The sequence below is a fragment of the Odontomachus brunneus genome, unplaced genomic scaffold, assembly GCF_010583005.1.
Source record: "Odontomachus brunneus isolate Ranch 3 - 2012 unplaced genomic scaffold, Obru_v1 Obru_scaffold_199, whole genome shotgun sequence".
Classification (NCBI taxonomy): Eukaryota; Metazoa; Arthropoda; class Insecta; order Hymenoptera; family Formicidae; genus Odontomachus; species Odontomachus brunneus.
In genome coordinates, this window is record NW_022639649.1 from 401572 (window position 1) to 414720 (window position 13149).

Consider the following 13149-nt stretch of genomic DNA (forward strand, 5'->3'; position numbering starts at 1 on the left):
ACGTTCTCCTGCGAGATTCACCGCAGTTGCACGGAATTCGTTGGTGTATCGCGTACATACCTCATCGCGCGCGTCCACGTTGAAAAATCCGCGAACGAAAGGACTCTCCCCCTGGCCGTCCCAAGCGTGCGTGACGATCCTTTTATCAGCGAACGACACGACGCAAATAGAATTTGATTGTCGGTAATGATTCGACGCCTCGTGAGCGTGCCATCATCTTCTCTTGACTCGTTCGTTCGACTGGGAAGCGGTCGCTCGGGGCTTCGCGCGGATTCGCCCTAAGGGCCGCTTCACAGGGCCCACGGCAGGTCCCATCCTGGACCTGTCCCTACTCTAAATCGCATCTCGCGCCGCGAGCCAAGTTTTGCAAAGTTCGCGATCGTCCACGTCTACGTGAAGATCGAAGGCCGGTCGACGTACTTCACGTCGTCTCACCTTGCAGAATCAAGCGACGTGGTAACTTTTCGGAGAACATTGGAGAAACTCGTCACATCCGAGCGGTTGAAGTGTGGACGTGGAAGAAGTGGCCTATACTGAGAGAAAAAGTTTTGCTAATTTAACAGAATATTAGTACTCGCAACAAATAATTGGTTGATACGCGACAACAAATAATTATTTTTTTGTTACTTTTAAAGCTTTACTGCTCTAAGCAATAATTCTGTAATATGGAGACAAACTAATTCTAACTTAAGTAGACGAGGACAAATGCGATTTGTATATTAGACTCGTATCATATTCATTAAAATGACAAATGACGAGAAATTATTTGTAACTATTCGACTTCTTTCTTTAACGATCATCAAATAGCAAACGTGCTTTTGTTCTAATAATTGAGGAAGTTTTCTCAGTGTAGGTAGATTTTCATTATTTTTATGATCGATTAGTAAAGTTGCTGTCAAATTTATTTACACCTGCCTATTTAAGTAAACATGAAGGAAATACTAAAAGAATTGTCATAAAATGCATTTGAAACAATATGTCATGTAAAATCTGAGTGTAGTTCATAAAAATTTTTTTATTACATGTATATATATAAATTGTCTCACGTTCGTAATAATCATATGAAAGTCAATCTGGATACATTTAGTCATTCTACGCGATAAATATGAACCTATCATGAACCTGCCTCATGAACCACTCATAAGGAATGCAATCCTTAAAAAGCGACTAACTGCTGCCAAATTTACGACACCTGTCGTTAGTCGCGACGAAGAAGCCGTCTTCTACTGTGAGATCTGCACGCGTGTGGAATTCGCGTACGTTGCGTTGCGTTTTCTGTCGGCTCGTTTTACTTTGATCGGATAATATCGATCGAATTGCGAAGTATCAGCGCTGATTGCCGTTGCGAAGAGACGTCTCTCGTCATCGGCAAGCGCGCAGATCGAGATTATTGCTATCCGTTTTGCCTTTGCTAAGCGTTTCGTCGGTCAGGAGACTGCTTTTTTTATCACGATCGCGCGCACGTCATCGTTACGGCGATGCGGTATAATTGAATGACACCGAGCTGTGTTGAATGACCTCGGCCGTGATGATAACCTAGGTGTGTGATGCAGGCATTGTTCGTGCGAAACTAAACAATTGACGCGGGCAGGAAAGTTCACTGAGTCATCGCCACCCGCTGGAAATAGACCCGACACGACATTCCTCTTTAGCTTTAATCACAACGATTATACAGCGATGCGGTTTGTGTCCCTGATGCTAAACGTGGTGGAATTGAGAGTTCGTTTAACACACTGCTCGCAACAGTTTCGAAAGGGCTATCGAAAGGGGTATCGAAAGGGTATCGAAACCGCGCGGATTAAGACACCGTTAGATCAAAGGGAGACTCTCTCTCGGCGAAAGCCGACTTCAATTCGTCGATCTCGATCAATTCACTCGATCAATTCACTCGATCAATTGGATTCGCTCGATCTTGGTCCGCGAGTATCAGGATTGCACGACGTGAAGGGCAACCGTTAGAATCGAGAAAGTATGCAGGGGAAGAAGAGAGAGAGGGGTCCGCAAACTCGGATTCGTAAATTCGGCGACTCTCGCGGCCGCGCAGCACCTCGGCAGAAGCCTCCGCGGTCTTGTCGCGCGTCGGGAGATGAGAACGGTGCCTTAAGGCCCGCAACCTCTCCTCGAGACGAGATCTTTCTCCTCTCTCTCTCTTTGGTTTCCCACGAGAACCACCGCCGCCGCCGCCTTCTGGAATGTCGCTCTCCCCCTCTCCTCCTTAGCGGCTCCACCGCTATCCTCCTTCTTCTCCTCCACCACCTTCTCAGCTACAACCACCGCGTCTGCCCCTCGCTCCACCGTCTACCTTGTGCAACAGAGTGTCTTCTCTCGCTCTATCGCACCGCTGCAACCCCGCCGCCGCCGGCTCTTCTCTTCGTTCTCCTCCTCCTCCTCCTCCTCCCCATTCTCCTCCTCCTCCTCCTCCTCTTCCTTCGTCTTCGCTTCCTCTTCGAATTCAACGGGGTGAATCCCACAGTGCATGCTGGCACTGCCTCTCGATGCGCGATTTGCGACGGAGATCGGATGCTGCGAGAGGAGATTAGGAGCAGAGCCGCGTTGACAGAGAGAACGCATCCGATGTACTTCGCGTCGAAGAAGCCCTCTGTGATCTCCCAGCGTCTCTCTCACCTTTTCTCACCTTCGTCATGGGCGAGGGTCGCGGCGTTTCCCGTGTGGTATATCGCGTTTCTTAATGACGATTCCGAAGAGGTCAGAAGTAGGAGCGTGTCCGAGAGAAGCCGGAGAGCGCGGTCCTTCCACTTTCTCTGCGCGTCTAACGAGGTGCCGCGCACCTCGAAAACGCGCCGCTGGTCGCTCTCGGCTGGACTCAGCCGAGGTGAATCTCGCGGCGAGGCTACCCGACGGAAGTGGGTTGTAGTTTTATGACGAGCGCGTCGCGCTCAAATGCTATGAGGCTGGATTAGGCGTTCTTTTTTCCACTTCTGCGGTTAAACGACGTGTGAAAAGGGGATACTGTTGGAGCCGCGAACCGCCGTTGATTTATGAGTCGGTCTCTCGCCGGTGATGTCGCGCGAGTGCGTTGCGTCAACTTCCCCTATCCGCGCGGCCTTAATCGGCGTTAAACGACGGCTGTGGCTCGCGTCCCGATCGTTTCTTTTTTTTCCGCGGCGTATAATTGAGCTAATAATCCCGACGCGCGGATTCGCGTGAGCTCGACGAGAGCCGCGCTAAATGTCAGAATGTCGCCTTTGATTTCTCTTATTCCCGACTGACTCCGTCAGTCTCAGCAGATTTATTGATTATAAGATTGCAGCACGGTTGAATGTATGATAAAATATTCGTAATAAGCTCAAGGCGCGCTCTCTCGGCGCCTCTCTAGAATCGGAATTGTGTTTCGTAATAGTGGTGAACTGCCCGATACGCGGTTTTTTTGTTTTGTACGACCGCGAGGGGTGCGCTTCGTCGTTGAAAATTACAAAAAAAAGTAAATAAATAAATACATTGAAGAATTAGTGTGGCGATCGCGGTTGTGTAATCGCGATCGTGATATAATTGCTGTTTAACGGGGCGCAAAAATACAATCTCGACTACGCCGCTCGTCGGCCATTGTGTGTTACTGTTCTTTGGTAAACTCAAATCCGGCCTCCTATTACATGTCTGGCTAATAATAATAGTGGTTTACACTTTGCTACCTATGTTTGCACCACATATCCATAATAAGACGGTTGCCCGTACGTGATTCTGTCAAAGTGTGCGCCGATCCCTTTTGTCCAACGGGTGTCTCGTTTACCCTGCTCGGGCCTGTGTAGTGTTGGGCATTATTCGAAAAAAATAATCGGCGAACCAATCGTCAAAATTCATTAATTGTCACTTATAAAAACACAAATAATTTCATCGAATAATGAGGACGATTATTAATAAAACTTCGATGTGATTGATGAATAATTAATTTCTTCGATCGATTAAATTATTCGTCAGTACATACGACGGTTGATCAATTTTTACTATTGATTGGTCAATTATTCTTGAAAATTTGAATCGATTAATATCCATCACTGAACAGAAAGGTGTGCGACAAACACGCCTGACTTTCAATAACTTTATACCGTATGCCATCATGAGGGATTCTTTCTGATTGTATCATCGGCAAATGGATGAACTTACAGAGCACGATGTATTGGCTTTGATGCGCGATTGTGACGAATATTATAAATGATATGATCGTAACTTGACAGTTAAGGGTTTGTAAGAAGTAGGAAGGTTTTGCGCCGGAAATTGTGTCACCCGATGTGTGTCGTCTTGTCGCTCCAGCCAGGCCAGACGTAACACGAGACTGACCATACGAAGGCGGTCGCTCATGATGCCTAGTACATATCATCTTTTACCAATACCGATTGGAAAGTACCAACACCATAGTCACCATCATCACCATCACCATATCGAACCACTAAACTCGAGGTGCGCGAAAGCAAGAGAACAGATCCATCGGCCAAAGGTAGTCTGATCCTCCCCTCTCTCTCTCCTTTTCTCCCCTCTCCCCTCTTTCTCTCTTTTTCATACCTTCTCGCTCGTTCTCTTTTTGTCTTACGAGCTTTCCTCTCATCTTTCACGTGTTGGGTGACTAACGGTGTACCTGACATATCGCTTGCGCTTATTATCAGTGATGGTGACGTTAATGATAACAGTGGCTGGATTGTCGAAAGATCGGCGAACGCATTGCGGCCGCGATCAAATTTTTAATTTCTTTTAACAGTTGGTACGTAGAACGTATATTGGGAACAATTATACGTCGTGATTTCATGATAAATTTAGCTTAAATAAGCGATTATGATTAAATTGCTTATTGATTAAGTATGATTAAATCGAATCTGTCTTATTCAATTATCAAATTTTAGCGACTCTTAATAGCGACTGTTTGTGTTAATAAATTTTTGACGCAATTTATTTTTTATAAACATAGGAGAGAGAGAGAGAGAGAGAGAGAGAGAGAGAGAGAGAGAGAGAGCACGATGATTTAATTTTGTTGAAATTGTTTATCGTAAGAGTGCGATTAAATTCAAATAAATATCCGAAGATCGTGTTATCTTGCCTTACATCGGTAAGTCAGGTTACGAAGATGTGCACGATGAGAAAATACTACCGGCGAAATCTCTTATTGGCCGCAGAAACCTGTCCCTGAATACTTCAATATCGGTATGTAGCGCAAAAAGGTGTCTCTTTAAATGGTCGCGCGTAGTGTTAAATCTCTTGTCGAATTTCTCGTGCGATTGTTTTCTTTTTGATCGACAACTGTTTCCCAGGGGAAAGTTGTTGCGGGATATAAACAACGCTCGGCGAGCCGGAAGACGCGTGATCTCGACGCGTTTTTGTAGGACGCGGGACCTTTAAAGCGATAATAACAACAGCACGCGGAATGCGGGACATCAGCCGTTGTGACAGTTTTGCGTGAAACGTGAACGCGAACACATTGTACGATGTGTCGTCTGTTATTTCCGCTTCCGTCGGATACATATATAGTTCGAAGTGCTTGTGAGTGTTAATAATTTACGGTACTTTCGCTGGGATCAATGTGCACAGATCATTACTCATTCTTCACTTGAGATTGATTCTTCACCTGAAACAGAATCATACAAGTATGTACACCACACAGATTACAATTGATTTGTTTAAAATAAAACGTGTACGGCATTAGCTTTCGAACAGTACTGTTCGCCTGATTTTTTTATATTATCATGTGAGAAACATTTGAGAAAAATTGAATTTTCAATTTCGCTATTTTTGATATTTATATCATTATGGAAATTCCAAATTTACAAATTTGAATTTTTAACATTAGTATATCCTTGCACGTCATGTGTACAGATGTAGACTTCTTAATTACGTCTTTATTATGTTCACACTTATCTTTTACATCATATTTCTTTTTTATCAGAAATTTACAAATAAATTTACATAATATGTACTATAATTCTCTCAGCAATTGCAAAAAAGCTGGTGTTGTCGCGCTTTTTGCCATTTATTCAAATTACCTATTTGCATCCGCGAGGCGTAGTTGCACGTGCTTCCGTCAACGGAGTCGTTTATTTGCGTAATAGAAAGCGGAATACATGTATACTTTATTCTATTTCTGATACGTTCTTTGCGTCAAAATTTGATACGATTACCGGTCGCATTCGCGTAACACTTGGTTGAAACGTCGACTGTGATGAGGAGGAAGTTTTCGGTAGTTTCCATGGAATAATTTTGAAAGAGGTCGTTGATTCTCCGATGTCCGAATGCCGGATGTGCTTCGTTTATTAGCGTATCTAAGATGGACAAACAGAGGTGCAATGTTAGCACGAGGTGCAACGATCGACTTAAAGCGCCGGCTGGTTAGCTTCAGCGATTTCAATCGGAAGTGCTTTCCGAGCGCCGAAATAGGAGCCAAATCTATTTTATTTATATGCATATGTCGGAACTTCCGTAAATCAGTTAACAAAATAACCGCATTTCCGCGTTCCTATGTTCTGGACTGCATGGGGATACGTCGGCACCTAAAGTGTTTCCTATTTTACCGTCTGTTTGACACTTTTATGCGAAAACGAGAAATAACCGTGGTCAAGCGAGTTTTAGTGCAGCTGAACCAGTTACACGAACTGACGTTTTGTTTCTGTGTATAAATTGCGATTTTACCTTGTTATAGCTGTCGATGTGTGTCATCAAATATACGTATCAGCCAATCAGAAAACTTGTACATCATATTTAAAGGCGCTTTTATCGGTAAAAGATAATGGCCGAAATATTTTTCGTTAAATCACATACATACACACATATATACATATCGAAGATGTTAACAATAAATCTTTGTGTTTTATCAGGTTCCCTATTGCTCGAATTAATTCCTCACGTTTTCGTAAATGGTAGCCATGCGTGTATGGTTTCGTCACAGAGAGATCGGTTACGATTTCTCGCGTAATAGACAGAATCTGTGTATACGTTATTCTATTTCTGAAACGTTCCGCTTTCGTTTTGAAGCTTTATGTTATCAATCGTCATGCTTGCAACACGCGCTCGAAATCTCTCAAGTGTGCTCTCACTAGTTTCTAAGAGTTAATTTTAAAGGAGGGGTCATTGATTCCATTCGATTTTCCAGAGCCGGATGCGTTTGGTTTATTAGCGTGTCTTGGACAAACAGAAGTACAATGTTAACGAATGCTGCAACGATCAACTTGTAGTACCGGGTGGAGAATTTCACTATTTCAAAGCGAAGTGCTCTCAAAGCGCCGAACCAAATTTATTTGCGAACGTACGTTGAAACGTTCATAAATGCAGAAACGCGAAATTCCAATAACCACGATTATGTGGAATAGAACGGCACTGAGCTTTCTTTTTCTATCTCATCATTTGGCTATTTTTTTCTTTTTTATTACCTGGAATTGTTTACCAAAAACATCGTTGTTTAATCATTAACATTTATAACATAGTATTTCCTTAGCATCTAGATTGATACAATTCTTTATCCTTCTTTATATCGATTAATCTACCGCTTAGATTATGGTTAATGTTCGACTGTGCCGAATTAAATTTTTTTTGCTAACATTACACTATATGATTTGTTGACAATTCTTTAATATCTTCAATGTTTTCAATGTCGCGTAGGCGGCGCGATTTCAATGTCGTGTAGAGTAAAGCACAGTGAAATAAGATATGGAGGTATCCGCCAACTATAAAGAGAATAATTTTTCTTTTAATGTTGATGCACGCTACGTATCAGTATATTGGTAGAAATTTAATGCAGTTTAGAGCAGTTATTGGATAAGTTATGTGAATTTTTGCTTGAAGAGTAAACTTGGGATTCTAAAAAAGATTCTAAAATGTAACACTCTTTTGCAGTTACTGTGCACGAAAGATGCTTAAAATTTGAAGCCATTTACTGAATGAAAATAGATAGTGAAAACACATATAAGTGAAATAAATTAGTTTTATTTCTTATTTCTATTTTTACTTTTCGTATGCTGATCTTATTCCACATATTGTAGACGAAGCTTTAGAAGTTATGGCGTCATAAGAAAAAGAGAGTTAGGGAGTTAGGGTACTGTAGGTAATGCAGGCAAGCTTTAAATTAGTATGGTAATGCAGAGAAAATTATCGACAGAGGAAATAGTAAGTGTTAATAGAAGTACACAAGAGATGGAGGAAGAGGAGGGCAGAAAGGATGGTGGTAGGAAATTTGTTGTCTGTGATGTTTTGGAAACTGGGAGGACGGATTGCCAGATTGGACTGATTTTTTGTCCATTATCCCTGTTGAGATTGTTAGGATACTTTTGAATTTCCAAGGATTCCCTGTATTTCCTAGGGAAGTAGTTGTTGGTTTTGGCCAGTATTGTTATTTCGTTGAACAGGATTTTGTGTCCACATTCATCCAGATGAATCCACGCGGCTCAAACCCGGAAACCAAATCTAATATGCATGGACACCGCGAAAGCCTAAAAAATCAAAGTATAACATTGGTCAGTGCGAAATGAAAATGATATCTCAAATTACCATTGCTAATTATATTGCTAATTATAAAATTCAAATAATAGGTAACGTATTTTTCAAAAAATTATTCGCAAAGTAAGTTGCGCCTGCAACACTTTTTTCTAAAAACTCTTTCTGTGATGCACCTAATACACAAGCAGTTTGAAGAATTCATCAGAAAAAGTAGCAAGAGTTTATTTTGGAGAGAATGCGAATATCGGCAACGTGGCATTCACATTTATGTTTATACATTTATGTTTGAGAAAATTGAAATGAGAACGTAGCACACACACATGCATAACATCTGTGAAAAAATGACAGCGGTATTATGTTAGCGCCTATTTGACGATCGTCTTTATTTCATAAATATCTATGCTTATATAAATTCGATTTTGTCGGTAAATGATGATAACGTTTTCTACTTTTTGATGATCGCTCTACGTTATCGACGCTTATCAAGTTCGTCCCTCGCTCCGACATTTCCCGCAGAAAAACATTAGAATTCTCACGAAACAATAACCATGATTTGCCGCGAAATATAATTGCTCAAAAAACAATATATTTGCGTTTTCCTTCTCACCAAAAGGGGGAAACAATCTTCCATTTGCGATGTTTTTATACGCGATTCGCGGATAAATTTACGAAACGCTAGAATTAAGATGGAAATTAAGATGGACGTCATTGACGCTTTCCGTAAATTTCGTTTCTTCACCTGGTGATCCTAAACATGGCACAGACGTGTTGATAGTATCCTATTAGTCTCGCCCCTGTCTCTATCTACACAGTCGTCCCTATAAAAATAGTTATGCTCGAGTGTAGGAGAATCGGATAGAAATATGTTTTTTTATCGATAAAGTACTCGCTTATGACTTGTGTCGCCTTAACCGGTCTCAATTCATTCATAGGCAGGAATGCGAGGCCACATTGGTACGGAAATGATTAGAATTATCAGGACAAGGCAGAGCACTAATAGCATTCAAAAGAAGTTATATAGATTGCTATATAATTATACATAAAAAAGAAATATAAAACAAAGAACTCAAAACGTGATATCGTATGTGTAACATTTCGCGATGTTTCCATATCTCTTTATGATGTATATCTCACCCGTGTCTTGGAGTTCATCGCAAACGCGTTGAATTTGCTCCAACGAATTCTTCATCTGTTGCATCAACAATAATATACGTGTTTCACATGGAGAAATTTACAACGGGCTATTACTCGCGGGGGTTAATGTGCGATAAGAATTCGTTTATTACGCTTATATTCGTACAGTAAAGGAACAATAAGCTCTCTTGACATACAATTTCGACGTTACTCTGGAACGTGTAGTACTTAACCAGGAGAGTAGTCCAAAATAATATGGAGAGAAGGACTTTGATGACGAGATCAGGGGTGCATTCCGCGGTGACGAATATTGTGATCTGCAAGCATGATCACATAGAATACAATTGTCGCGATGTGAGGCAACGATACTTGCATCCGAAAAAATATCTTATTCTTAGAGGATATCTTCTTATACAGGATATCCGATAATTCATTATACGAGCTCATCGAACTAAACACAAAATTCCTCTACCATTTCGTGAACAACAATGTAAAATTTTGAATCATTAATCAACTAAAGTTCTTTTTTCTCTTTTCATTCTCAAAGTATTTTCCTTTTGGTTTTAGATGAATTTTCTTTTAAGGCCTTTTCTTAAAGAGTTTCTTCTTCTCTTTTTATTCTTAGGATATTTTTCTTTAATTTTATGTAGATAAATTTCCTTTTAAGGCCATGTAAGAGAATATCTGCTAAGAATAAAATTATATTTTTTTGGATGCTAAATCAAATTCGACGCTAAACGAGACTACACTTCTTCACAATATGCGCGCGAAAACTAAGACTCGCTAAAAATGGCAATGAAGAGATTATCGCGAAGTAACACGACTAAGAGTATCGACATATTTGAAATATAATGAAGCTCGCCATGATAGCAGTAAAAAGAATTATTTGAAATTGAACGAGTCTCGATCGTTGGTAAGGCCATAAGCCGTGAGCAGAAGAATCTGATTGAGAATCAATCGTGAGCAGAAGAATCTGATTGAGACCAAAATGCTGAATCTTGATATAGATCATCTTTTTGCGAGCATCGGGACGCGTCTGACCGTCCGCAAAATTTAGCGTGTCTTTTTCTTTCGATCGGTCCTCATCGAATATTCTTGCAACTTCCCTCTTGGAGTGCATATTTCTCTTTTACCGCGAAATACCAAACGACACATGAAAGGAATGAGCAAGGCGGCACGAACTATCGTGAGCAAACTCGGAACACTCGTAATTTAATTTGCCAGTGAAACATTCAAATTGTCCAACGAAATTTAACGGTCCTTTGTTTCACGTGAAATAATAGCCGCGAAATAATACTTCGATCGAAGTCAACGCAAACGCAGTCGGTCTTCTTCAGCCTCGCGGCTTCCCGCGTCTCATTGTAGCGTGTGCATTCGCGAGGTACACACCTCGGACCAACAGAAACGTTGCTTGATCGATCTTACTGTTGTATCACTTACAGAAACATCGCCGGCGAAATAGAGGAGCTTCCTTGAATCTTCGAGAACAAACAGCGATTTCTAAATTTAATCCAGTGCTGCGTTAAGAGCGGGTTACCAGCGGGTTTGTATATTTATGTTTACCTATTAAATTTTCTTATAATTATCGTTTCTCGTTCTTTTGAGTGAATCTAATTCGTTGTAATATGCTTCGCCGTGGACAGAAAGGTTGATCGTAATTTTTTGGGTGAATTTGTGAACTCATCCGTCTTGACAGTGAGAGAATTCTCTCCTTGGACAAGACAGAGAGTTCACAAACTTATCCGAAAAATTACAAATTACTATTCTGCTACCACGAATATATAATCGCTTAGGAAGTAGTTTGAACACATTTTTTATGATGAAGTTAGAAGCGTATTAAATGGTCACTGTTGTAAGTCACTACTTTCAAGTTTGCGTAGTAATCGGTTTTGAGAAGAGCCGAAGTAATCGTATAAAGAGATATGTTTTATCAATTATATTTTTTACAATATCAATTGATTGTTCCGATAAAAATATATTTTCACTTACATTTTATTTATTTTTTATGATCAAGGCAAGTGCTACGTTGATTTCAACCTTGAAATGAATTAAAAGTTTCTCGAAATATTAAATAGTTCATCACCGTAGCCTAACAGCATTCATTTCGCCTAAAGTTAAATATTTTATTTGTTGAAACGTGAAAGATATTAACAAATTTTGACTTTGAAAATTATTAGCACCAAATCAAAATTACATTAAAAACTTTTTTTCTACAACGCTATACAATTTGCTAGAAGATCATTTGAATACAGTCGTAGGGATACAAGCTATCCCTATATCTATCTTTTATATATATATATATTTCGTAAAAATATTAGAATTTTTATTACAATATGATGTTTCTTATCTTTTCTGGACGTTATACATGACAGTAAAGTAAGATAACGATGTATTTGTCAACTGTAACAAAAGAATTTATTTTTGTTTATATTTTAAAATATTCCACGTTAAAGTATACATGCTGTGTTCTTTACTTTGGTAAAAAATTCTAAAGATGCAACAAACAATCCAGCAGCAGACCAAGTGTACGGTTTACTGCCTCTTTGCAACAGAATTAATATCAATTTTTGTATACTGAGTGGTGCTGCGTACCAACAAACATTGTACCTACGAAAGAAGTATTGAACTATGAATTCATGATTAAGAAAGATAAAAAAATTTACTAAGATTTGTATAAAATATTTTCTTCATAATTTAATTTCATCTTAAATTTATAGAACGGCGTCTCATATATCACGAGCACGATTATACAATATTGCTTACGTGCTGAGAAATACATTGTCATTGTCATCTGTAATTTCTTGACCTAAGTAACTAAAATTGAACATGTATACAAGAATGGGAATTATGCACGCTAAATGCAAGAAGAATTCCTCGACCTTACCACCGAATGTAACAACCTGAAAAACCTGAAATGTCACGGTGATAAATTTTTTAGATATGTTTAATTATGTGTGGTGCGCTAAGGTGTTGAAATATGAGACGGAATAGTTATGAAAAAGACGAAACTCACTTGAAACATATTGAAGCTCAAACATATCACACCGAGTATTGCCGAGAAACATATTGTAAATTTAAACGCGGATGAAATGAACTCGCAAAAACTGAAACAATTGAGAAATATTAATATTAATTTATATTAATATCATATATATTTATTGTTATATAAATACCAACTTTAAGGTTTCCCGATGAATATCAATGGCGAAAAGAATGCCCTTATACATCGTGATTCGCTGGTTTATAAATTGACAACTCTGCTTAATCTGTTGTCGAGTATCGATCTCCATTGCTCGCCTGATACGGTAACTATAAAAAATTCCATTATACTAATTATATTTCTCTCTCTTCTTTTCTCCCACCCATTTGCTCTCTCTCTTTTTCTATATTTGCCCATCACTCTCTTCTGTAGATCAATTCTTCAGAAATATTAAGTAAGATGTTTAAAAAATCCAAATGTGTGTATTTATTTCTTTTTCATACCTGGCGATTTGCAACATTGCACAAGCATGCACTACACATATTACAAAAATAGCGCCAGTCCCCGCCGTCGATATCACACATATACAACAGGCTGCATACATA

General features: G+C 39.7%; 1 protein-coding gene across 1 annotated transcript; it reads right to left on the reverse strand.

Moving 5' to 3' along the window:
* Positions 1-11960: 11960 nt before the first annotated feature.
* Positions 11961-12687, reverse strand: LOC116852020 (putative odorant receptor 69a). The gene is made up of 4 exons (XM_032831979.1): positions 12578-12687; positions 12328-12473; positions 12070-12171; positions 11961-11964 (listed from the first exon to the last, which is right to left on the reverse strand). The coding sequence occupies exons 1-4, from the start codon at positions 12584-12586 to the stop codon at positions 11961-11963; spliced, it is 261 nt and encodes an 86-aa protein (XP_032687870.1). The 5' UTR covers positions 12587-12687.
* Positions 12688-13149: the final 462 nt, after the last annotated feature.

Bases quoted from the DNA above. Each gene is read 5' to 3' on its own strand.
- LOC116852020 (XM_032831979.1), bottom strand. The intron at 12,172-12,327 runs GTAAGCAATATT...CTTCTTTCGTAG, and splicing joins GACAATGTATTTCTCAGCAC to GTACAATGTTTGTTGGTACG.